Consider the following 27,094-nt stretch of genomic DNA (forward strand, 5'->3'; position numbering starts at 1 on the left):
CTCCCTCTCCATCTCCTCCCTTTCCATCTCCTCCCTCTCCATCTCCTCCATCTCCTCCTCTCCATCTCCCTCTCCATCTCCTCTCTCTCTCCATCTCCCTCTCTCTCTCTCCATCTCCTCTCTCTCTCTCCTTTTCCCTCTCTCTCTCTCCATCTCCCTCTCTCTATCTCCCTCTCTCTATCTCCCTCTCTCTATCTCCCTCTCTCTATCTCCCTCTCTCTATCTCCCTCTCTCTATCTCCCTCTCTCTATCTCCTCTCTCTATCTCCATTCCCTCTCTCTCTCTCTATCTCCTCTCTCTCTCTCCATCTCCCTCTCTCCATCTCCCTCTCTCTCTCTCTCCATCTCCCTCTCTCCATCTCCCTCTCTCTCCATCTCCCTCCCTCTCCATCTCCTCCCTTTCCATCTCCTCCCCTCCATCTCCTCCCTTTCCATCTCCTTCCCTCTCCATCTCCTCCATCTCCTCCCTCTCCATCTCCCTCTCCATCTCCTCTCTCTCTCCATCTCCCTCTCTCTCTCTCCATCTCCCTCTCTCTCTCCATCTCCCTCTCTCTCTCTCCATTTCCCTCTCTCTCTCTCCATCTCTCTCTCTCTATCTCCCTCTCTCTATCTCCCTCTCTCTATCTCCCTCTCTCTATCTCCCTCTCTCTATCTCCATTTCCCTCTCTCTCTATCTCCCTCTCTCTATCTCCCTCTCTCTATCTCCCTCTCTCTATCTCCCTCTCTCTATCTCCCTCTCTCTATCTCCCTCTCTCTATCTCCCTCTCTCTATCTCCCTCTCTCTATCTCCCTCTCTCTATCTCCCTCTCTCTATCTCCCTCTCTCTATCTCCCTCTCTCTATCTCCCTCTCTCTATCTCCCTCTCTCCATCTCCCTCTCTCCATCTCCCTCTCTCTCCATCTCCCTCTCTCTCCATCTCCCTCTCTCTCCATCTCCCCCTCTCTCTCCATCTCCCCCTCTCTCTCCATCTCCCCCTCTCTCTCCATCTCCCCCTCTCTCTCCATCTCCCCTCTCTCTCCATCTCCCCCTCTCTCTCCATCTCCCCCTCTCTCTCCATCTCCCCCTTTCCATCTCCCTCTCCCTCCCTCTTTCCATCTCCCTCTCCCTCTCTCTTTCCATCTCCCCCTCTCGTTCCATCTCTCTCTCTCTCTCTCTCTCTCTCTCTCTCTCTCTCTCTCTCTCCCTCTCCCTCTCCCTCTCCCTCTCCCTCTCCCTCTCCCTCTCCCTCTCCCTCTCCCTCTCCCTCTCCCTCTCCCTCTCCCTCTCCCTCTCCCTCTCCCTCTCCCTCTCCCTCTCCCTCTCCCTCTCCCTCTCCCTCTCCCTCTCCCTCTCCCTCTCCCTCTCCCTCTCCCTCTCCCCTCTCCCTCTCCCTCTCCCTCTCCCTCTCCTCTCCCTCTCCCTCTCCCTCTCCCTCTCCCTCTCCCTCTCCGTCTCCGTCTCCGTCTCCGTCTCCGTCTCCGTCTCCGTCTCCGTCTCCGTCTCCGTCTCCGTCTCCGTCTCCGTCTCCGTCTCCGTCTCTGTCTCCGTCTCCCTCTGTCTGTCTCCCTCCCTCCGTCTGTCTGTCTCCCTCCGTCTCCCTCCCTCTGTCTGTCTGTCTCCCTCTGTCTGTCTGTCTCCCTCCGTCTCCCTCCCTCTGTCTGTCTGTCTCCCTCTGTCTCCCTCCCTCTGTCTGTCTGTCTCCCTCTGTCTGTCTCCCTCTCTCTCCATCTCCCTCCCTCTGTCTGTCTCCCTCTCTCTCCATCTCCCTCCCTCTGTCTGTCTCCCTCTCTCTCCATCTCCCTCCCTCTGTCTGTCTCCCTCTCTCTCCATCTCCCTCCCTCTGTCTGTCTCCCTCTCTCTCCATCTCCCTCCCTCTGTCTGTCTCCCTCTCTCTCCATCTCCCTCCCTCTGTCTGTCTCCCTCTCTCTCCATCTCCCTCCCTCTGTCTGTCTCCCTCTCTCTCCATCTCCCTCCCTCTGTCTGTCTCCCTCTCTCTCCATCTCCCTCCCTCTGTCTGTCTCCCTCTCTCTCCATCTCCCTCCCTCTGTCTCCCTCCCTCTCTCTCCATCTCCCTCCCTCTGTCTCCCTCTCTGTCACCCTCTGTATCCTTCCCTCTGTATCTGTCCCTCTGTCTCCCTCTCTCTATTTTCCCTCTCTCCCGGTCTTCCTCCCTCTATCTCACGGTCTCCCTCCCTCTGCCGGTCACCCTCTGGCACCTCACCCCAGACTCTCGGACACACAGGTCTTTAAAGGACCATTTACTTGTTAATGGGGCTTTGTTGTGATTCTCCCGCCCCTCCCCTCCCCCCCCTAGAGCAGAGTGTCTCGGAGTAGCTGCTGTGGCTAACTCCGAGACACTCTTTCAAAGGAATGCCTCCTAATTAGCAGTTATGTGCTAAGTGCCTCATCCTGCGACACACCCACCACTTGCAGGCGACACACTACTGTGTCGGGACACAGAGTTTGGAAAGCTCTGCTCTAGCACCTCTCCCAGCTCTTTTAGGACCTCCCCTCCCCCCCCCCCCCAAAGATCTGAATTTTCGAGCAAGACCAAACTGTGTGGTAGAAGTCCCCTCTTTCATGTCCACATCGCAGGCAGCACGGGTCAGCCACTCTCCCAATCTTATGCAGGCGCACTCTATCAAAGTAGGTCCTATGAAGGATATTAAATTGGATCAGCCTTAGGCGAGATTTGATCGCTACCTCCCTCGGATGCATCAGGATCGTACCCCAGTCTACCTCATCCATTTCCCCCACCTCTCGCTCCCACGTGGCCCTGAGGTTCCCAAGTCTATCCGGCCTATTATTTATTATGGTTTTATACGTTAGGGATACTGCCTTGCCAGGGATCCGTTCATGTAAAAAAAGGCCCTCCAATGGAGCATACTCCGGGAGTGCCTCCGTCAAAGCCCTCTCCGCCCTCCAGGCATGTCGAAATTGCATGTACTTAAAATATTGTGTGCGGTGGAGCCCATATTCCTGTCCTAGCGCGGGAAAGGACTGTAGCACCCCTTTCTTCATCACATCTCCCAGAGTCGATATGCCAATGGCATCCCAGCTCCAGAACCCCTTCAATTTACTAAGCTCCTTCAACTAAGCGCATTTCCATATTGGTGTTTGTTTCGTCTGTTTGCGCTCCCATCCTATGGCCTTTGTCGCCCTCGTCCATACCCCCAGTGTGACTCTCGCGGCAGGCAGCTGTCTGGCCCTCCCCTTGCCCCCGTATAGATAATGTATACTCGTGTGTTTGTCCAAAGTGTGTCTTTCTAGCGCATAGGTGGGGTGGGTGGCCGGGGCATGTATCCAATCATTTATAGATTCCAAATGTCTTGCCCAATAGTAAGCCTCTACGTCGGGCAGCGAAATCCCTCCATTATATTGGTGTCTTTGCAAGGTCGTCATCGCCACCCTGGGTTGCTTCCCCAGCCACAAAACTGTCCTCAATTCCGCGTGGATGTCCCGGAAGACCCGGCGCTGCAGGGGGAAATATTCATTTTGGAAGGCATACAAGAATCTCGGGAGCGTGATCATTTTAAAAATTGCTGCCCGGCCTAGCAGCGTCAGGGGAAGTAATTACCATTGTGCCGCGTCCTCAGTGAAGTTATGCACTACACTGTTAATATTCCTTTCATAGGATAGGGTACTGTCGTTCGTTATAAATACCCCCAGGTAGTTAAGTCCCTCCTTTGTCGTTTGTAACCTCTCGGGCAGAGTGGGCCATGCCTCCCTTCCCTGGGGATCGTAGAGAGTCGATTTATGCCAATTAATCTGGTAGCCCACTTTGTCCCCATAGCGATCCAGGTCCGAGAACAGCGCAGGTATAGTAATGACCGGTTGTGTAATATACAGAAGGAGGTCGTCTGCATATAGGGATAGTTTTTTTTTCAGTCGTATCTGCCGGTCCTATTCGAAACCCCCTGATCCCCTCGTTCTGCCGGACTGCGCACGCCATCACTTCTATGGAGAGGGCGAACAACATGTGAGATAGGGGACATCCCTGTCTGGTACCCCGTCGTATAGGGAAATCCCCGTACAGTGTCCCGTTGACCCGAACTCTCGCCCTGGGGTCAGTATAGAGCAGTCCTATCTTCTTCCTGTATTTGGGCCCAAAGCGTTCCAGTACCCTCGCTAGGAAGGGCCAGTGGACTGCGTCAAACGCCTTTTCAGCATCAAGGGATAGAAACCAATGTGGGTCTTTTCTAGTGCTCACCTCCATTAACCAGTTATGGGTCCTCCTGAGGTTGTATCTGGTCGCCCTTTCAGTGAGGAACCCCGTTTGGTCGAGGTGCACCAGCCACAAAATCACCAGTTGCAGGCGGAGAGCCAATATCGTTGCGAAAAGCTTCGCCTCCACATTTAGGAGGGGAATGGATCGATAGGACGAGCATTCATCAGGCGGCTTACCCTCCTTGAAGATCGGAATGATCGTGGCTTGTCGGAGGTCCTGTGGGAACACTCCCTCCGCCTCGGCATCCACAAAGAGGCCCAGTAAGTGACGGGTCAGGAGATCCGCCGTTTTTTGAAAAATTCCGCAGGGAAGCCATTAGGGCCAGGGGCATTTCCCGCACGGAGCCTCGCCATGGCCTCTCTAATTTCGTCCATCGTAATGTCCGCCTCCAGGTCTCGGTGATCTGTCTCCTCCAGTACTGGGAGCTCGATTTGTGCCATGTATTGTAGCGCGTCCTCCCTCGTCCCCAGGTCCCTTGCGTCGTAGAAGGCCTCGTAATAGCCTGCAAAAGTCTGAGCTATCTGTGCGTCCGATTGGGCCCATCCACCTTCTCCACCCATCGCGCATCTCTCTCTTTCCTACTAAGCCATGCCAGCAACCTCCCTGATTTGTCGCCCACATCGTACAGGCGTTGCAGGGTCGCCAGGGCCTGCGTCTTAGCCTCTCCTTTCACCAGGTGTTTATATTGAGCTTGTACGTCAGACAGTCGTCTAAGCGTCCCCAGGTCTCTGGCGGTCTGATGCTCTCGCTCCAGGGCCAGAATCTGGACTTCCAGGGCTCGGATCTCCTCTTGCCCTTTCCTCCTGTCCTCCGCTAGCCTATTGTGCGCCCTCAAGACCGTTTTGAGTGCCTCCCACAACACCACCCGGGAGGCTACCAAACCCTCATTTTCCGCAATGTACACCTTCACATCTGCCCGCAGGCCCCTCAGGATGTCCGCATTTTGTATGTCCCAGGCAGTCAGCCGCAACGTCGCGGGCCTCCCTCCCCTCCCCCCTCCAGCAGCAGGGGTGAATGGTCTGATATGCCTCGCGCTCAGTATTCTGCCGTGTCCGTGACATGCAGCGCCTGCCTGGCCATGAATATATAATCTAAGCGGGAGTACACTTTATGCGCTCCAGAGAAGAGAGTATGCCCTAGTCTCTGGACGGAGCCATCTCCAGACATCAATCAAACCTAGTGTAGTCATCATTTTAGCCAGCAGAGTGCTGTTTGGGGGCCTACCACTGTCTCCCGTCCTGTCCGCCGCTAGGACCATAACGTCGTTAAAGTCGCCCCCTAGGGCTTGCACCGTGTCTGACGTGTTGAGGAGGATATCGGTGATGCCTCTGAGTGTACCCGCCTGCAATTTGGGTGGGGCATAAGCCGAGACAAATGTGTATTCCTTTCTCCTCCAGTGTCCCCGCGTGCCCACGTAAGTCCCATGTGGGTCCGTCCATGTCTGCGCTATTCGCATGGGTGGATGTTTTTTAATCAGAATTGCGACCCCTCTTGATCTGGATGTGAAACCTGCGTGTGCAAGAACTCTGTACTGTCCTTTAGCGAAGAAGGCACATTTGGTACCCTGCAGGTATGTTTCTTGTATCAGTATGACGTCCGCTCCAGACCCCTTCACATAGTTGTGTACCAGCCCCCGTTTGATCTAACAGCCCAGGCCGTTAACATTCCACGTCAACATCTTAATACCATCACGGGACAGACTTTCCCTTACTGGGCTACCCATCATCGGATCCTGCATTGAGGCGTTAGTGTGTCATATGTCCTCCGCGCGGGGTCATAGGGTCGTGTGTGACATGCAATAACAATCCCCTCTCCCCCCAACTACCCCCACCCATCCAGCCAATCAAAAACACATTCCAGCCCCCCCCCCACAACAACTCGCACCTGAAACAGGATCCCTCCCTTCCTCCCCCCACCCTACCTCCCCCTCCCGCCAGCCCCATCTCCGCAGGTAGCTCAGTTAGGGACTTTCGGGTAGAGAAGGTCTATCGCCCACCCCTAGGAACCCCCTAGCAACCCAGCTCCTGGACAGTTGTCCAAAGAGCTAACAATACTCCCTTCAGCTGTATTCACATTTAGGGAGGCAACTCTCCCCAAAACACAAGCAACCAAAAGTTGTAGGGGGTGTGTCAACTTGCGTGCACTCCGGCTAAGCCAGTTACTTCATGTCCAAACCTTCCCATATTCAAGAGTGGAAGTCCTGGACAGCGTCCTGTGAAGCCCTGGTTTCCTTAGCCGATTCCTGCTCCATCTCATTGATCGCCGCGACCAGCGGGTGCATGGACTGCGTATCAATGTCCTAGTCTCCGAATGAGTTACCGGCCGTGTCGTCCTCCCCTTCTGAGCGGGCGCTCCTCTCCAGGCAACGAAACCTGGATCCTGCTTGGCCCCTGTCCCTGGGGACGGTGATCGCGGTCGGTCGGTCGGGGTCAGTGCAGGATACGGGGTCGTCTTTAGCCTCCTACTTCCCCGCGCTCCTCTCGATCTCTGAGCTTTTGGTTGTCCCCACTTCGCCTCCGCGGCAGGCGCCTTTGTCGCCATCTCACGCCTCTCGACCTCCGTTCCCCGCCGCGGGGCCGCTCTTCTAACCACTGCCAGGCATTGTCTGGGTGCGTGAAGAAGTGCGTCTTCTCCTTATAGATCACCTTCAGTTTCGTGGGAAAAAGCAGCATATATTGAATCTGTAAGTCTCTCAGCTTTGCTTTCACCAAATCAAAGGAGCGCCTCTGCTTCTGTACTTCCTGACTATAGTCCGGGAAGATCATTATTGTCACGTTTTCCGTTCGAATCTCTCCAAGCTTTCTAGCTTCCCTTAAGATTAGATCTCTATCTGCAAAGTTCAGGAAGCGGGCAATAATCGGTCTAGGTCTCGCCCCCTCCGGGGGCTTCGCCAGCAGTGCTCGGTGCGCTCGCTCTGTAATAAAGCAGTTGGAGAAGGTCACCGCCGGAAAGGTCTTCCGCAGCCATGTATGTAGGAAGGCCACTATGTTGATCCCTTCAATTCCTGCACGAAATCCCACAAAGCGGAGGTTATTTCGGCAGGCGCTATTTTCCGCATCGTCCACCTTCCATTGGAGTTGCTTTTGGGAGGCCTGGAGTTCTGCCACGTCTCTTAAGTGTGTGGATGGTAGCTATATAGCGCAAACTTGACCCAAATTGGGTATCAGAGTGCTTTCCATAGGACCCGTTGCATTATATATGCACACATTCATTTCTGTTAGGCACGGGGAGATTAAGTGGTTTGCCCAGAATCACAGGATGTTCAGCGTCATTGCGGCGCCTCAAACCAAGTTCCCCAGATTCGAGTTCGACCGCCCTCGCCGTTAGGCCAACTTCTCTCCCCAGAGAAACCATTCTTCCAAATACATAAAGACAAGCTGGTTCTTAATACTAATCCTGAATTCCTCCCTAAAGTAGGCTCTCAGTTTGACCTCAATCAATCCATCGAACTCAGTTTTTTCCCTAACCCTATTCTGTGGCAGAAAGAGTTCTTCATACCCTAAATGTAAAAATAGCACTCATGTTCTACATAGATAGAACTAAAACATTCAGGACAACAAAGCAATTTTTATAGCCTTTTCTCCACCTCATAAAGTCACCCCTATATCCAGGCATAGGCAGATGGATAATCAAAATGTATTCAAACTTGTTACATTAAGGCCAAAATACCATTACCCGTGACTCCTAGAGCACATTCCAGTAATAAAAAAAAGGAGCTACTATGGTCTTTTTTGGAAATATTCCCTTGGTGGACACTTAAAAGGCAGCTACATGGTCTACCCCTCACACATTTACCAAACACTACAGTGTGGATGTTTTAACTGTCCAACAAGCCAATGTAGGTCAGGCAGTGCTACGTACCCATTTTCAAACTACTGCTAGCTTGCCACAGGCTAGCCACCGCTTCTAAGAAGAAACTGCTTTACAGTCTGTGCAGAGCATGTGTATTTACAGTTGCAAATGCCATTGAACGGATTCTGTTACTTACCCTGTAAGCATCTGTTCGTGGCATGTTGGGCTGTAGATTCACATGCGTTCTCCCAGGACACCTGTGGCTGTTGTAGTTACATTATATACTTATGGGATACACTTCCATTTAGCATGAACATCCTTGTTCTTACACACTCTTTACACTCCTTTTGACACCCGCCGGCGGGAAACCATTCTAACAAAGGAGTTGACGCCCATGCCAGAGCTTGAAAAATCATAAAAATGTTACTAGACCTACAGGTCTAATAACTTTACTAATCTACTCGACATAACTGTAATGACTTGACCTGTGAACTGGTCTCAAATTTTGTGATCCTAGGCAAATATTTTGTCTTAAGGAGCCGCCTTTTTCCTTAATATCACATAATAGAGCACCTTCAAATATGCAAATTCACTATTTCTGCTGTACAAACAAACTCTTCATTTACTAGACTAAATGTTTTCTCCATTTATAGCAAGAGTCAAGCCCATATATAGGGTCCATATGATTTCCAGCTTGCCACTTAATTCACTAATAGCATTGTCATCTGGGCAGGAGCAGTAATAATTCCCACTTCATGTTTAAAAACTCACTTTTCCAAATATTATTACCAAAGCATGATGTGGTAGTACATTGTCTTTTACAGCTAGCATATTTTCCATTGAAATGGCCACAAAACGTTCCCACTAACACGTTGTTATAATGATAATAGCGCATAAACAATTTTTGGAAATTGGGTTTCAGCAAAAATATTTAAAATTTGCACATCACCAAGTAAAGTGTTCGAATTTATTTTGATCCTATACAAATATTTTTTTCACCACAGATTTACAAAAATTGGTCTTTATAACTAGTGATATAATGGAAATGTTTGAATAAGTTCCCTTAGCTATTTCAATGTTGTGTTAGATAAAAGCCTGACATCTTACAGCCTTTCATTTAACGTGCTTTGCAAAGTTCAATTGTTGCCCAGTTTACTTTACAAAATCCTCTAACTTAAGTCACAGAAAAAAAATAAATGTAATCAGATAAGCTGACTTTTAATGGCATTTTTATTGCTCTTTCACTTTGCTTTCAGAGAGAGGTCAAAGGTCAGTTTGTCTACCCTGAAGTTAGAGGATTTTCAACTCTCCAGAAAGGGCAAGTAGTCTCTAAAAATAGCTCGTCCTGAATAAATCTTGCTCAACTATGCAAATGGATTTGTTGAACCCTGCCATGCTCGATAGCCGTGAGTAGGAGTCACTCAGTTTTGTGACTCGAAAGATTTCTTAAAAGAAAAACAACTTGCACAACTCTGAACCCAACACTAGTTGGCAGGAGTATGCAGAGTATGTGAATCTACAGCCCTATATGCCACAAATAGGTGCTTTCAGGGTAAGTAACATAATCCTTAGTATTTAAGACAGAGAGAGTGATCACACCACAAAATGGAAAAATAGGTTTTGTCCCAGATACCCAACATTTTCTGCATTGACGAGGTATCAAGTACACAAGAGGTAGAGGCTGGCCTTTCTCGCATTCAGGTACACCATGCACCAGACGAGATGGAGGCACACTCCTCCGAATACTCCATCGAAGAGATCAGATTCTTCAAGCAGGCAGTGCAACATATACAGACGTAGGGGCCAAGATGAAGTGTTTGCGCTACAATGTCATTCTAAAGTCCACAAATGCTGAGTAGCATCAAAGCCAAACCAGAAAAGCCAGACACCTTTGGGTCAAACTCTGGTACTACCTGCACTCCAGAGGGTGCGTACGTGCTTAGGAAGGCCCTTCCCAAGGACCCAGAGTATCAGCCTGCTGCCCCACTTCCTCCTTGGCACAGTGGAGTTGAGAAAGCTATCTCACTATCAAACACTCATGAGCTGTCAACAAGCTCCCAAAAAACCCTTTATGAAGCAGATGTCGAAGCCCACCTCAACACCCGCACAGAGGCAGACGCTGAAACTGCACTTGTTATAGAGATCAGAGTTCTCAGAGTGTTCTGTCTTTAAGAAGCTTGTGGATATGTTAGATGAAAAACAAAAGAACATTGTCATCCAAACCAATACTTTCAAGATTTTTGCTACACCATTGGCACCAGAAGTTGGGCAAATAGTAAGGAAATGCCTACAGCTTAAGGCAGAGATGGATGCTCTGCCTTTCTTACAAAAAAAGGGGTTTGCGGCTCTGCCTGTAGTCCAACCATTTCCCCCACAGTTGTTACCGACACCACTACTGCTTCCACCTCACTTTCACATGACCCTCAAGATACTCAGAGCTGGGGATCTTTTCTTATTCCCAAGACCCATATAAAAACCCTTTTGGCAAGGGACTGTGCACTCTAAACCAACAGCGTAGTCACATAAACTTCCTAGAGCTACAAGCTTCCAAACTAGCTCTCAGTTCCTTCCTTCCAATTGTACGGGGCAATGCAATGTTACTGAAAATAGACAACATGACCGCCATGTTCCACAAACAGTAGCAGGTGGGCACACAATCCAACCAGCTGTCTGCGTTGACACCGAAGACTTGTCATTGGGCAATTCCTGACAATATTCACCTGATGGCAGAGCATTTGCCTGCGATGGAGTAAGAGTTTGCTTATCTTCTCAGCACGTCACACCAACAGGTCCACATTTTGGAACTTCACCTGCGAGTCCTCCGCAAGTACTTTCTGCAATAGGGGACTCTAAAATAGATTTGTTTGTCACTCCCGAAAATGCAAAATGATGAAACTGCAGATCGGTATCGCCACCCACTGTCAATGGATAATTCACTATAAACTGGTCAGGGATGTTTGTCAAGCTATTCTGCCTCTCCCCTTCATCCCTTATCAGGGCAGGAATACTAGTCCAGTGTCTATGACCTTAATCTTAGTGCCGCCAGCATAAGCCAGACAACCTTCACAATCAATATTATTGAAGAGGTCAATCCATCATCACACAAAGCTCCCGCATCTGCCAGACCTCACTCAGCATCAGAATCAGCTTAGAAACCCAGATGAACCTCGCAATTTAGCAAATTAAGTCCTAGAGAGCCCGGGTATTTCATCCTCCCAAAGAAAATTATGGATATTCTACAGAATACACAAAGCTCACAAGCCTGCTTCTCGGGCCTTTTATGCGGCAAAGTGGAAGAGTTCTGAAGGATATTTTCTACCATAGATTTCTCACCCTAAAATATCCCCAAGCCCTAGACTGGATTCAGAAGATTTTTTAGCAGAGCACCCTGCATGTCAGTAGGGGACATTGCAATAAAACAATAATGGGTGTGGCTCTAATCAGTAAGGCTGAGCCCCTTTGGGGAAAAAAAAGAACAAAACACCTGCCAATACTGATGATCAATTCCAAGTTGAAGTCAACGCGGCGCAGGAACAATAGATCAATGCACGCCGTCACTATTCAATAGTATTTATTTTTTGGACATCATTTACTTCACTTTTTACTTTTTTTTTCAAACAAAACAGTACTTTATGTACAAAGATACACAGAACACCAGAGAAAAATTTACCATAGAAGACTTGGAAAAAGGGTTTAGAGAAGATCACACAATGACCCGCCGACGATTTGGCATGTCTCACCGCTCACATTCGTACTTGGTCATTCATACACCATTCCCCATTCACCAACAAGTCACATCCTACACACAATCAGATGCCCACTCTTTGGTTCCCTGAGTATCTATTTTCGAATTAGTGGACCAAGGAACTTAGACCAAACAAATAAATAATTTGCAACTAAACTTGGTTGTGCACAACATCTATTCTCAATAATTTTGTATAAAGCAAGTGTTTGAAAATGCACAACACAGACAACACTTTTTAAGGTGCAATTCCAAGCTCAACCAATGAGTGATGTTCGAGAGTTCTTTAGAGCGGAAACATACATCATTGACAGAGTTTCGTGGTGTAGATAAAGGTGAGGCCTCTATTTGTTTATTTTTCCCATTATTAGTTGAACCGTTTCACAGGGCGTGCCCGGAGCTGCGGTTGGCTTTTAGTAGATTTATGGCTTCAGAAAGGCACCCGTAGGGGACATTGTGCACCTCCATGTCTACCTTTTTGTGCTTTGGAAGAAAATGTCAGAGCTGCATATCCGCTTCACCTAAGCGCAATGATATCAGTCAATTTCTTTCTGCGCCTTTGTACATGGATCCGGATTAGCTTCTAACTTTTTCTCGTCAGTTGATGAGTTTTTGTATCGCAAAAACTCTCCAAGGGGTAAGGGGATATGTCCTTTGCTAAAACTGCATGGTTTAAAGCTTGTAGGGACTGTCACAAGCAGATGTCTTTGGCAAATCTCTGTTTAGTGTCTCTGGGGTTTGGGTTTGGGCCACAACTCCAAGCCATGCCAGGAGTGTGCCCTTACAAATTGAACGTTGATCCTGCAATACGAAGCCAAGCTGTAAATTGCCAAACACCGCAGGAAGTCTTGAGCACAAACCCATTTCAGCCACCGGTGTTCGTTGTGGCCCAAGTCTTCGGTTAAGTCGAAGTCCAGAAAGAAGCACAACACGTTGAAGTGGGACTTGTTCCTGAGAAGATGTAAGGAGGTCAAGGTGCCCCTCAGTCTCCCACCAAGGAGCCAATTCTGCAGCTGCTCCCAATGCATCCCAATCTTCTTGAGACCATCGATGACAATCCAGCATGGTTTCCTTGAAAGCCTCAATTTGCTACAAATATTTAGCATCCTGCCTCTGGCATGCATTCAGGCCCCACAGATCTAAGGAGGTCTTCTGTCACATTATTGCCAGAAGATCCATTCTTTGCACGGTCTCTGCATCCTAAAATAGTTTTGGGTACAGATCTGCCTCCGAAGCCGGCACCATAGTCGGCAACAGGATCCACAGAAGTTCCTGCTGTGTCAATACAAGCCCAATACTGCCAGTGGTAGACGAGAACGCTGTTTCTATCGGAACTAAATTTGTCTCAGCCTTGTCCAAGGTCAACCCTGGAACAGTTCTGGCTTGCCTGGCCCCAGTCCATTCTGATTTGGACAAAACTGAACTCTTACTTAGGGGTCTCCCTCCTGCACTCCAGCAACTTTTTCTTTTCTTTTTTAGCTTGGACTCTGACCATGGTCCACCAGCTTTTGGAGGTGTTTGGGATGACTTACCCCTCCAATAGGATGACAGTGTCTACTTTAATCTGGAAGAGGCTGCAGATTTGACACTTCCCTGACACTGGGTTGAGTTCTACCCTTGTCCCCTCTACGGAAAAAACAGTCTCATTTAATGTAGTCAACAGTCAAGCAACTGAAGTCTTGCACTTATAATTGCCTTCCATTGAGATGAAAACCAATGTCCTCACTGATGTTTTGCAGCCTGGGTAGAGCTTGCCTTAGCCCTTGCTGTCATTCAATGAAGGAGTGACTGACTGACACACTCATGGGTATTTGGGCTAAGCCTTGTTCCTGTCTATGAATAGACAGGTAGGTTACTGACAGACCTGCTGAGGGTGACCCTGCTTTCCTAACTTGGCACTCTACTCCTGAGATCATAGTAGTTAAGACTTTTACTAGCAGGATGAATCCCAACTTAATCCCTAACCCTCAAGCCCCCCAGACTGAGAGTATTGATGCATTCAGGAAACAGTCCTCCTTTTCTAGCCTTGCCCTTGGGTCAGTCCGTGCCGCTTCAACCCGCTTTAGTTTCCCCTTAGCGGCACGCAATCAACCTTTTGGAGGCAATAAGTAATTTTCTCCAGGGGTGGTAGGCCATAACATCCAACAGATTGGTCCTGCAGATAGTTCAGCGGGGCTCGCTGTGCCATTCCTTTCTGACCTGCTGCATCTTCTACTCAGGGTGGCTTTTGGGGAAGCACTTGTCCATTTTTCTGCTGGAACTATTGGGTCCTGGCAAAAGGATTCATGGAGAGTCTGTGCCTCGGTAGTAGGAACCTGATGTTACTTCTACTATGTCCTAGTTCCGAAAACTTGATGCAGGCCTTCATCCTAATTTAGATCTGACCTCTCAATTTCTTTGTGTGGATGGACAAATTTGAGATGCTCTTGCTGGTCCAGGTTTCTTCTGCCCTGAATGCAGAAGACTGTATGGCAGCGCTGGGCCTGCAGGACATTCATGTTCCTGTCTCCCAGGCCCACAAGCGCTACTTGCTCAGGGTGCGCCAGGAGCATTTTCAGTTCCAGAGCTCCCCTTCAGCCTCACCAGTGCTCCTTGAGAGTTCACAAAAGTGATGGGTGTTTATAGCGTATCTTCAGAATTCGGTTATTCCAGTCTTCACCTACATCGACGATTGGCTTTTGAAGGAAGTTGTGGACAGCAAACCTTCTGATATAGTTTGGGTTCACTATCACCATGCCAAGATCACATCTGACTTATTCTCAAACTGTCTTTCATCGGATATGTCTAGGACATTTAGGCTATGATCCTGATATTTTATTCTCTGTCCTGGTTCTCACAAAGGGTGGCTCTGAGGCTTCATGGCCTACTACCTTCTTGCATCTTGCTCATCTACCATTCAAAGTGGTATATGCTAGCTTTGTAGTGAGATCTGAAGTCTGTGGGCCCAGCACCAAAGGAACTCTTCTGATTCCATTCAGGTTTTGGAGGAGACCGCAAAAGGTCTGCAGTAGTGGCTGCTCGACCACAATCAGATCAGTGACTGACCCCTCTTCCTACCCCACACAGAACGGATAGTGGTGATGGAAGCATCACCACTGGGTTGGGGGGTGAAGTGGAGGGGGGCATTCATCTAGGTGAGGTGGAGATTCTAGGACTCTTGCCTCTAGTGGAGACCCATCTCTGCATCAACCTGTTGGATTTACAGGCCATTTGCTTGGCTTTGAAAGCCTTCCTAGTATCCATCAAGGCGAGCCTGGTTCCGGTTCTTACAGACAACACCTTCGCCATGTGGTACTGCAACAGGCAAGGCAGGGATTGGGTACTGTGCCAGGAGGCCGTGCTTCTCTGGAACTTGCTGAATTGTCAGGACATTTCCTTGATCGTACATCACCTGGTGGAATCTTTAAACACCAGGGCAGACGCACTCGTGCAGTGACTCCTAGCGGTTTGGAAAGGCAATTACAACCGGGGGTGGCTCCGGATGTCTTCCAGCAATGGGAAGAATCCTGGCTGGATCGGTTTGTCATCGAGAACACGCATTGTCAGCATGTTTGCCTGCTGAAGTTCCCAAGAAGAAGCTCTCTGCGACTCATGCCACCTACAGTGGAGCACAAGACTCCTGTATGCTTTCCTGCCCCTACCTACTTGTCCTCAAAGGTTTGAAGTTCTAGAATGACATGGCCCAAGTCATCCTAGTGGCTCTGGATTGGGCACAATGAGTGTGGTATCGGAACTCCTGGGCATGAGCTTTTGTCCTCAAATCATGCTGCAGCTTCAGGAGGAATGTGCATCACAGCAGTAGGCCTGGGTCTTGCACCCAGGCCTGCGAAATCTACGCATTCATGAGTGAAGATTGAGGGGTGGCTGTTGACTGCATTTGCTCTTCCTCTTCAAGTAATATATGTCATCCCTGCAGCTAGGCATTCTTCATGAAGGCCATTTACCTCAGACACAGACCGGTTTGTGGCTTGGTGTGGGACTTGTAATAAGGATCCTTTGTAGGCCAAACTGTCGGTTGTATTCTTTGTTTTGTTTTTGGCCCAGCAAGGACATGCAGTGGGCATTATTAACTGTTAATTTGTCAGCACTTTTCACCTTTTTATGGTTACCAGACCAATCGTCCTTGTTTAAATCTCCATTTTGATGTGATTCCTTAAAGGCTTAATTTGTTTCCTCCCAAGCCCTTTGTGATAACACAGTGAGATCATAATTTGGTTATTACTTTCTTTCTCCGTACCCCTTTTTAGCCAGTGCACAGCTGCCCTTTACTTCTCCTGACTCTGAAGACTCACTTTCTCGTCAGGATAACTTCAGCTTGTTGCATGAGTGAGCTTTTAGCTCTTTGGGTCTAGCCGCTCTTCTTACAGGACAAACTTGTACTAGGGACTAGAGTGGCCTTTACACGAAAGGTTTTGACTCCCTTTTATATTGGACCATCCATCACACTTCAGCATTCTCTCCTCATCTCTCAAGAGAGGAGCAACTCCATTGTTTGGACCCCAAGAGAGTGCAGAATTTTTACATTGATCTCACCCTTTGTGGTGTTCTCTGGAGCAAATATATGCTGTGGCAGTGTAAATGAATGTAACCTAAAAGCACCTCATTTAGAGCAGCTGTATTGATAAACACATGCTCATACATTTATTGCTTCAGCACAAAAATCAATATATCAGTACTACACATGAGATGAGAAACACTGTTTGTCACTTCACATGTTGCGTTTAACATTTACTTGACACTGAGATATTCATGAGGCCTCTTTAATGTCATTTTACCTAATTGCCAAAATTTATCCCCTTGTATCCTGGTTATGGTTTAATTATTTTTTTAAACAATTACACTTGAAAGAATACCATGGCATAAAACCATGAGTACTTATGTACAAAGTATAATATGCTATTTATTTCTTTTGTTGAGTGAGGGAAGGAGCATCATTATACACTTAAGGTTTTGCTTTGCCTGAGTCATAACTACTCCCCACACTCAGCAATGCTAATAAATAGAATATATTACTATGTATCTGTCACTTGATGTCATTATTTTCTAATTTAATAGGTTTTACCCCAAATAAGACAACTGTGTTGCTGACGGGTTTTTCCTAAAACTGACCGATTGATTTGTAGATGTTGCATAAGGACCACGTTTTTTTGTGCACTTCAGATTAGTATGGTTTGCGCCTGCCTTGATTGCTCTGTAGAACCCATTTTAGTAGATGTAGATTTTATGTGAAAAATTAATTTTATAGCATGTTAGTGGTTTTTTTTTCATTGCAATATTTTATGGTCATCAGCCATATCTCAGAAATATAATTCAGGTTTGTTAAAGTCTTGTGATATAAGATACCTAGAATAAAATTTCACCCTTTACTACTGCTTTTCAGTACACTTGTAGATTTCTCTTTATTGCTGTGATTGTTTTGCATCAAGCTTACATTTTTAACTTACATTTTTAACTTGTGCTTTCTTTACTGGCTAGGACAGAAACAATACGTAGAAGCCAACAACATTGGGGACTCCTGAATTGCAGAGCCAACTGTGAAGCAGAACAATGAACTCACAAACAACCGCCAGTGGCAGAGGCATATACAGCGGATCCCCTCTTGGTGGTTTCATCGTGTCGGCGTTCCTTGTTATGGACATTGTTGCTAAGTGCAGAGTTCCTGAATTTACACTCAGTGCTACGGTTTCCCAAATGTTTTTTTTATTTTTTTTTATTTTAGGATTTGGCGGAGGTGGGGGGAATATTAGGATTGATTATTCTTAATTTCCAATCCCACAGGTAGGTAGGTGTACACGGTGACATGTGAGCCTGTTGTCATGTCTGCCAATAGAACAGCTCTCCCCAAATACTTGAAAATTGGTGTTAGATGTTGAATTGTTCTCAATTTAAGAGTGCTGGGGTCTGATGAGATCTTCAGCGCTTGTGTTTTTGTTTGTAAAATGGATTATATATATATATATATACATAAATATATATATTTAGTTGTTTTTTAAGTAAATCTTTTAGCCCAACCGCAGTGTATTTTTGATAAATGTTTGCTTATATCGTTAATGATTATTGTTTTGGAAATGTGGAGTTGAGGGAAAGGTATGGGCTCAATGTTTCACTTGGTGTCAACTTTTTGGAGCAGATATTTGTTATTGTCTAAGTTCCAGACCTGCACTTTGCTGGTGAAATTATGGACTACTGGGATTCTAAACAAGCAGACAAAGAAGACAATCTCACATGCATTTCAAAGCCAGCCACGAGGTACTGCAGAATTGCTTGGCGGCACGGCCTGTCAGACAATCTTTTAGAGAAAGTTCAGACAAGGACTCTAATATACTGCACAACAGCCAAATCGAATATTCTGGCATTATAGGACTCTAATATACTGCACAACAGCCAAATCAAATATTCTGGCTGTATAATGCTCGAACATGCCGATTGTATGCCATTAACCAGTCAGACTCTCTGTAATATGACCGTTCTGATTGACTGCTCAGTAGCCGTTCATAATAAACAGTTCCTTATGTCCCAGAATAATTTAAGAGTCCAGTGAGACACAGACGGCTAACCCTGACCACGTTTTCTTTTTTCAGATAAAACATCCTCCCTTTGCTATAGTCCACACCTGTGACAAATTTTATATTTACATTTATTTTGACCAAACTCTGCTTCACAGATGAGTTATGTACTGTTTGCTTTTTTTAGCTAGTGTTCGCCCATACTTAATACTAACATATTTATAGTGCTAGACATTGTACTACAGTCTGTGTCTAGCACACTATTTGGGTAGAAAATATTTTTCATAAGCACCAGGTGGTTGACACTGACTGGAGTAGTTTTGTTGCCATTTCTGATCAATGAGGTATCCTTCTGAAATTAATGACATGATACAATACTGTTGGCACAGGGGGTGTCTGGTGCTTTATTCAAGCTTTGCATGTGCAACAGTCTGGAAGTCAATGTTCGAGGCATGTGAACTGCTATGCATACTCCTATGCTATGCATACTCCTGCCATCTAATGTTGGGTCCGGATGTTTGCAAGTTGTTTTCCTTCGTAGAAGTCTTTCCAGTCACGGGGTAGGTGACTCCTCCTTTTGGTGAAAGTGCGCATGGGCATTGACTTCATTGTTAGATTATTTTTTCCCCCCATCTGGTTCGGACGTAAATTGCTGTGCTCCAGTTCGACACAGTTTCTTTGGTTACCCTTGGTGTGTAAGACATTCACCCTCGATGGTATTGTTTTCGATCGCGTAATCCCATTCTCAGCGTATCGTATTTACTGAAAAACCCTCTTTCGATTGAGTAGCCTGTGGAAGGCCATTGGGCCTGCCCGCATCGGTCCGCTTCGCAGCCGATGGAACGGACTCCATTTAAATTATGCCCTCTGTGCCACACAAAGTATCCATGCATTGACTCACACCAAGTGTGCAACCTGTGCCTGTTTCCGGAGTACATAGAACAGGACTGTGACCCGTGTAAGGCTTTCCGATCAAAAAGGACGCTTGGCGATAGTCAGGCTCGACGTCGCGACATGCAGAGCCAACACACCATTTCCATTCCGGACCTCTTCGGAGAAGATTCGGAACAAGAAGCCGGAGACGCCATGGGTGCCGAGGAGGAACAAGACCTGATCTCCATCTCTGACTACGGCTCCGACGGGGACGAAGACATCCCGCAAGGGCAGCGTACAGTGAGTACAGATCCTCCATTGCCCCAAAGTGCACCTCAGCCCAAGAAGAAAGCTCCAGTCCAACCCCCGCCACCAGGCCACGGTCAACACTGAGAACATGTTTCAGATGCGCCGCACTCCAACTTGGCACCGACACACATCCAAAAGCCTTCCTGCTCCGATCAGAGCTGTTCGAAAATGGGCTCCAAGCCGAAACCTTCGGGAGCGAAGTCGAAGGCAGGCTCTGCCCCATCCCCTTCGATACCAAAAACGCCTTTGAATCTGAAATCCTCTGCATCCAAAACACCGGCACTGAAAATGTTGGCACCAAAACAAACAGATGTGCCGGTTTCACCGAGGGAACAACATTTCGATGCTCCGACCGGATCCCAAACAAAGAGAGCTATATATCCACCCAACTACTGGACATATCTCCCCAAAACTGACAAAACTGAAACCTGAGACAAGAGGCCTACTACATTCCTTTTAAAAAGGAAACATTTTGGTACTAATCCTTCTCCTCCCCTTCAGTTTCAACCTTTAATGATTTCACCTAAACACTCACCACCATATACACCGGAAGATGATGATTATGATGATGATTTTGGGGTTGGGGACAATAAACCAATACCCCCAGACCCCTGGACAGATTATATCGCAAATTCCCCCACAGGCAATGATCCTGACTTGTACCTTACCAAGCCCTCTTCACTGGACAACAGTGTAGGTTATATAGAACTGCTGAGTAAAGCTGGTAACTACCATTGGGTTCAGCTGCATAAGAAATCCCTAGAGGAGGATTTCCTTTTTGAGACCCTTAGTAGCACACAAAAGTCCTTACACACACTTCCCATGCTCAAGGGTATGATCAGTCACGTGGAAGATATTTTTATTGATCCATTCAGGGCCCTTATCCTTACCCCTAGGGTAGATAAGAAATATAAATCTGAAAGAAACACGTTAGTGACAGGTTCCTTACCTTAGAATATCCCCAGACGTCAGACTGGATCCGGAAAGCTTTCGTCAGCAGTACCCCTGCGTGTCGATGGGCATCGTCGTAATTTGTGAGTACACTGTACCCCTGGTGCATAGGGATGCCCGTTTTGAAGCTTTGCGAGTCCTGTCCGCGCACGGTCGCTGATGGACCCGCACCGTGAGTGTCTCTTCTGCCTAGGATGCGACCACGAAACAGAGTCATGCTCCCTGCTGGGCCATGGCCCCGAAAACTTTGCTGGAGCAGTCGCAAAAGTGGCTGGAGGCCCGGGAGTTGGCCCCTGTCTTTCCAGGCCCCGGTCCCGCGGTAGGTCGAGGGTCCGGTCGTGGAGCAAGCACCATCATTCTAACTCTGAGTCAGGTAAGGCGAAGCACAAATAGTCGAAAAAGCGTCACCACTCTTCGTCCTCCCCTCGCCGGTCGCGGGAAGCGGCTGAGGGGGCAGGTGGCACTGCCCCTATGGCTATGACGAAGCCTGAGCAGTTACCGTTGGTTTACCCACCTTTCCTGGGTCCATCGGCGACTCCGGCCGAATTGCAAGAGTTCTCTTCTGCAATGGCACGTATCTGCGGCCCCATCGGCATGCCTGCAGGCCCCACTGTTCTGTGTTCCTCGACATCACCGGCTCCGGCCCCAACGTCGTCAACGCCCAGTGGCCTCCATGGCTCCGGCCCTGGCTCCCCGTTCTTGCCGATGGACCCCATACGTCCCCCACCGACGTCGCAGATGATGGCGGCAGCGATCGATGGCGACGTCAACTTACTTTCTGACGTCAGCACGGTGCTAGAGAGGTGTCTCCCGACGCCAATGGGGGATTTTTACCCTTTCATTTATCCACGTCCTCGTCCACTTGTGGAGGAAGTAGAGGACTGGGAAGGGGTTGAAGACCCTCTCTCGGCACACTGAGAGTCTGTCCCCGACTAGGATGAGGTTGCGGATGCCGGTGCTACTATGGAGGAGAGTGGTACCTTTTCAACGGTGTTGTGTAGGGCAGCCGAGGCTCTTAATCCCGAGCTCCCTACAGTGGCTGTCAGGACCACCCTACTGACGGAAGTGCTTCGGCCACCTTCTTATTCTACAGAACCGCTGTTGCCGTTTAATGGTACACTCACTGATGTGCTTCTGGGCTCTTGGTCCAGGCCCAACACAGGGGCCCCTGTGGCCCGGGTCGCCTACTCTGGTGTTTCAGACCCACCAGACGCCAGTGGGTGGCATGATTCGTCATCACCTCCTCCACTGGTGCACCATTACATCAGACAGGTGGGTTCTGGAAATTGTTCGACGGGGCTACCGACCACCCTTTTGAGTCTACCCCCTCAGCCATGCCACCGCAGCTCCACCGCATGTCGGGGGATAATTTGGCTATTCTCCAGCAGAAAGTTACGACCTTCTTGGCCAAGGGGTCCATCGAGCGCGTTCCGACACCAGAAGTAGGTCGTGGTTGTTACTCCCACTACTTCTTGGTTCCGAAGAAGGACAAGGTTCTACGTCCCATCTTAGACCTTCGGAACTTAAATCGCTTCCTCCGGAAGGAGAAGTTCAAGAAGCTCATTCTGGCTCAGGTCTTGTCTGCTCTCGACCCACAAGACTGAATGGTGGCACTGGACCTACAGGACGCTTATTTTCATATTCCCGTCCTGCCGGCCCATCGGCGTTACCTGCGATTCACGGTGGGCCAGGAGCATTTTCAGTTCACTGTGCTCCCCTTTGGCCCTACCAGCGCCCCCCCGGGTGTTTACAAAAGTGATGGCGGTGGTCACAGCTCATCTGCGCGTTTCAGGGATTTCAGTCTTCCCCTATCTCGACAACGTTGTGAAGCAGGTTTCTTATAGTCAAAGCGCCAGGATACCCGTTGGGTGACAGACCCGCGCTATAAAAGTATACCAATACATACATACATACATACATACATACATACATACATACATACATACATACAACTGGTTGTTCAAGGCGGGCTTGCCCCAGACAGTCGTTTCCCACCTCCTGACTACGGCCGACCTCCTGCATTTGCTGGGGTTCTCCATCAACGTGCCTAAGTCGCACCTGATTCCCTCCCAGAAGCTCCTTCATCAGAGCGGTTCTAGACACGGCGCAGTTTCGGGTTTATCCTCCCGAACAGTGAGTCCAGGACATTCGGGCTATGATTCCGATCTTTCAGCCCTTGTCCTGGTTTTCGGTCACGACGACCTTGAGGCTGCTGGGACTCATGGCCTCCTGCAACCTGCTGACCAACCATGCCAGGTGGCATATGCGGGCTCTGCCATGGGACCTGAAGTTCCACTGGGCGCAGCACATGGGGAACCTGTCCGACTACGTCCAGATCTCGGAGGGCACTGCTCAGCAATTGCAGTGGTGGCTCACAAATCAATATTGGGTCAGGGGCAGATCCCTCTCCGTTCCCCAACCGGGGAGGCCTCTGGTCTCCGGCGGAGAGTGCCGGCTCCATATCAACCTTCTGGAGCTTCGGGCGATCATTCTTGCACTGAAGGCATTCCTTCCCTCTGTCAGGGGGAAGGTGGTGCAGGTGTTCATGGACAACACCACCGCCATGTGGTATTGGAACAAACATGGCGGGGTGGGGTTGTGGACCCTATATCAGGAGGCTCTGTGCCTCTGGACATGGCTGGAATGGCCCAGCATTTCCTTGAGGGTTCAACACCTGGCGGGTTCTTTGAACGCGAGGGCAGACAAACTCAGCCGCCGGTGTCTGATGGATCACGAATGGCGTCTTCACTCGAAGGTGGCGCAAGGTCTCTTTCAACAGTGGGGAGAGCTTTGGTTAGATCTATTCGCCACAGAAGAGAACGCACAATGTCCACAGTTCTGCACGTTGGAATTTCCGAGGCGGCACGCGCTCGGCGACGCTTTTCGTCGCAAGTGGAGCTGCGGTCTGTTGTATGCCTTTCCGCCTATACCTCTTCTACCCAGAGTGCTGAAGAAAATCAGGCACGACCGGGCGCAAGTCATCCTTGTGGCTCCAGACTGGGCCCGAAGAGTTTCGTATCCCGAGCTACTCAGTATGACCCTGGATCCCCCGATCCGACTGCCTCTGCGGGAGGATCTTCTGTCACAGCAGCAGGTGACGGTTCTCCACACGAACCTGTCCAGCCTCCACCTACATGCTTGGAGATTGAGCGGTGACGGATGATTCCATTTGACTTGCCTCCCGAAGTCTGTGATGTCATTCTGGCAGCCAGGCGTCCCTCCACTAAACCGGTTTATGCCTGCAGGTGGGAAAAATTTGTGGTATGGTGCACAGGCACGGCTGTGGATCCACTTTCTGTCCCTCTCTCTGAGGTCCTTTTTTTCTGGCCCTGCAGGGCTCTGCTCTGGGCACTATCAAGGGCTGTCTTTCGGCCATTTCAGCTTTTCTGAGACTTCCAGATCAGCCTTCTCTTTTCAAGTTCCATGTTGTACAGAGATTCTTAAAAGGCATTATGCATATGTTCCCTCCTGTTCCTTTTATTATGCCTCAATAGGACTTGAATCTTGTTTTAACTTATCTAGTGTGCGCTCCCTTTGAGACGCTTCACAATTGTCCTTCAAGTCTTCTGACTTTGAAAACTGCCTTCCTGGTGGTTATTAACTCTGCCAGATGAGTGAGTGAGCTTCAGGCTCTTTCTTGTAAGCCTCCTTTTCTGTCAGTTCATACGGACAAGGTTGTGCTTCGCACTCGTCCTTCCTTCTTGCCAAAGGTTGTCACAGCCTTCCACATCAGGCAGACTATCACCTTGCCCACTTTCTTTCCGCCTCCGCACCCAAGAGAGGCTCCACCGTCTGGTCCCAAAACGTGTGCTCTCCTTTTACCTGAATCGCACACAAGCATTTTGGGTGGATGACCAGCTCTTTGTTGGCTATGCAGGCGCCAAGAAACGCCGGGCTGGTCACAAGAGGACTATCTCCGGCTGGGTCGTCTTGTGTATCAAGGCCTATTATTCTATGGCTAAAAAGGAACCTCTGGTGGGGCTGCATGCCCATTCTACCAGGGCGACAGCAGCTACTACTGGATTGGGACGTGGTGTCCCCCTACAAGACATCTGTCAGGCTGCCACGTGGGCTTCGCTGCACACTTTTACAAAGCATTATTGCCTTGAGAGTCAAGTCCGGAGAGACGGCTTCTTTGGCTGTTCTGTTCTCCGGGACTTTCTGGTGTGATTTTAGTTCGCAGACCCACCACCGGGGTTGTTATTGCTGGGGTATCTATTCTAAGGTAAGGAATCTATCAGTAACTTGTTTCTTTCAGATGAACAAGTTACTTACCTTCGGTAACTATATATCTGTAAGAAACATTAATTAGTGATAGATTCCTTACCGCCCCACCCATCCTCCCCGTTCTGCGAAATGATTTCTAGGGTTAAGATCATCCTTTCGGACCCTAGTTTCTATGCCCCAGTGGTCAGTATCTTGCATGGCTCTGTGTTCCTGTCGCGGAAAGTTGTGTACAGAACTGACGTCAGTGCGCATGGGCGCGTTTAAGTAACTCCAGTGACCTCATCTCGTCGAATACGACGCACGCGAAACCGTACGACGACGCCTATCGACGCACAGGTGTACTGCTGACGAGATCTTTTCAGATCCAGTCTGACGCCTGGGGATATTCTAAGGTAAGGAATCTATCACTAACTAAAGTTTCTTACAGATATATCGTTACCGAAGGGAAGTAACTTGTTTGTCAACACCCTCTGATCCAGCATACATGTAGGCCCAATTTATTCCTTAGTGGTGTCCAAATCACACAAAAGGGCCAATTAGCAAACAGGAGATGCTCCACCCCAGATAAAGAATCTAAGCTCATTGAGGCTTCGGGGAAGAGGGTAGCCACTCAGGCTGTAAACGTCTGGTGCATCTCCATTACACAAGCGCTGCTAGCTAGATAGGACAGGGCGCATTGGGATGAGATCGAGCAGTTGTTCCAATTTCTACCTGATGAGCACAAGTCCAAAGCGGAACACCTAGTGCGGCAGGGACAGCTAATTTCAAATAATTCAATCAGGTGCGAGCTAGATGCTGCAGCCACTACTGCTAGAGCAGTGAACACCAGCCTCCTTTTAAGAAGGCATGCCTGGCTATGTATTTCAGGATTCAAACCCGAGGTTCGGACTTATATCCTGAACACCCCATTCGATAAAGAACACCTGTATGACCCTGTGGTAGATTCATCATTGGAAAAAATAAACATAGCCAATAGGTCTCACTTGGGGACTTTATAAGTATTTACTTATGTAGCACAATATACTTGGTGCAACAACATCAACTGTTGCATGGCCAAACACTTATAAGGTACAAGGTTTAGCCATGCAACAGCTGATTAGCATTGTAAATGACCATGTGTTTTTCTTATGTGTTTTGGTTTGGAGTAAAGTGGATGTATGATGTGTGGAGTTGAATTATGTGGGTTGTATGGATTTGTTAGTTGTGGAATTGTGTGGGTGTAATTGTGTAGTATGGAGTATATTTGTGTAGTGGATTTATGTGGCAGGGTGAATAAATAGGGATGAGAGCTGCACAGAATAGATAGAAAGGGTGGAAGATAGAGAGGGATAGGTAGTGTACGCAGGAAATGATGAATGAACTCGAGACAGAGGAGCAGAAAGTGCGTGTGAAAAAGCGAGAAAGAAGGGGAGAGCAGGCCACAGCCACTAAAAGAGGGAGGACTTGTGTACGGAGAAGGCACCGTAAGCATTTCCTAAAAAAAACCAAGCATTTAATAAATGAAATAACAGAAGAAGAAAAACATAGCAGTTCTCTACATCAAGACACGACTTGCAGTTGCAGACAAACAAAACGTTCAAGAGAAAACCAGAAACCAATCTATAGAATTCCAAAACACTGCCTAAATTCACTTGCTTTCTACATAGCCACCTTCTACCCACAATTTTGTGTTCCTACCCTTACTAAATGCCTGGCAGCATCATTTGAGAGTCTCAGCCTTGCTCATGACACCCCCTGAAACTATACGGCTTTCTACCTCTACACAAACTAATGTGAAGCAGATATCTAAACAGCAACAAACAAAAAAGTCATGGATGCAAACGCTTGACTGGATAATAACGATGAGGAACTGTTCTCAGTACAAAACAGTATACCACGTTTTAATGTGTTGCTCCATTAAAGAATATTAACACAGGTATGCAAATCAATATTGTTTCCAACCCGAAAAGGACAACCCAGCCCAATATCGGTGTATACTTGGATTCTCCTTATATAGGCATACGAAGCAGGAAAAAAATCAAAGAAACCAATGGGAAATAAGCAATTCCACCTTATCGTTTCATTTATTCAGGTAGTCTGCCTAAGTTGCAAAGGTATTCTGAGACATGCCGCCCCCTCCCCCCCCCCCCCCCCCCCCCCCATATCAATGTGACGCACAAAAGCAAAAATTTCTTACGGTTCACTCCAGTGACTCCTGACCCGCCTGCTGGCCAGGTCGCCCCCACTGCCGCCACTTGGCTCCACCGGTCCCGACGCCTCGCCGCTGTTGCCAGCGTGAGTTCGAGACCGCTGTCTCCGCCGCTGCTGCCCCTGATCAGAGCCTCCTGCAGTGTAATTTTTGTGCATACTTCTGTGCCTGTAATTCATAACTCGCATCCTCTTGCCGTGTACTTATTGTGCTTACTATTCGTGCCTGTATTCTTCTCACGTATTTACTGTGCCCCCATTCTGGTGCCTATTTTCTCTTGTCTGTGTTTTAATTCTCCCA

At 48.4% G+C, this 27,094-nt stretch overlaps 1 protein-coding gene across 4 annotated transcripts in view; it reads left to right on the plus strand.

Moving 5' to 3' along the window:
• The window catches only part of CASC3 (CASC3 exon junction complex subunit), a 458,504-nt gene extending 440,713 nt beyond the window's left edge, over positions 1-17,791 (plus strand). The window contains exons 13-14 of one of the 4 annotated variants that reach the window (XM_078645688.1): positions 9,255-9,316; positions 17,216-17,791. In XM_078645688.1, the coding sequence (XP_078501814.1) occupies positions 9,255-9,316; positions 17,216-17,291 (138 nt within the window). In that variant the 3' untranslated portion in view covers positions 17,292-17,791. The remainder of the gene's footprint in view (positions 1-9,254; positions 9,317-17,215) is intronic. The other 3 variants (XM_078645689.1, XM_078645690.1, XM_078645691.1) reach the window with 3 other exon arrangements.
• The last annotated feature ends 9,303 nt before the right edge of the window (positions 17,792-27,094 follow it).

The sequence above is a fragment of the Lissotriton helveticus genome, chromosome 5_1 (genome assembly GCF_964261635.1).
Source record: "Lissotriton helveticus chromosome 5_1, aLisHel1.1, whole genome shotgun sequence".
In the NCBI taxonomy this organism is placed as follows: domain Eukaryota; kingdom Metazoa; phylum Chordata; class Amphibia; order Caudata; family Salamandridae; genus Lissotriton; species Lissotriton helveticus.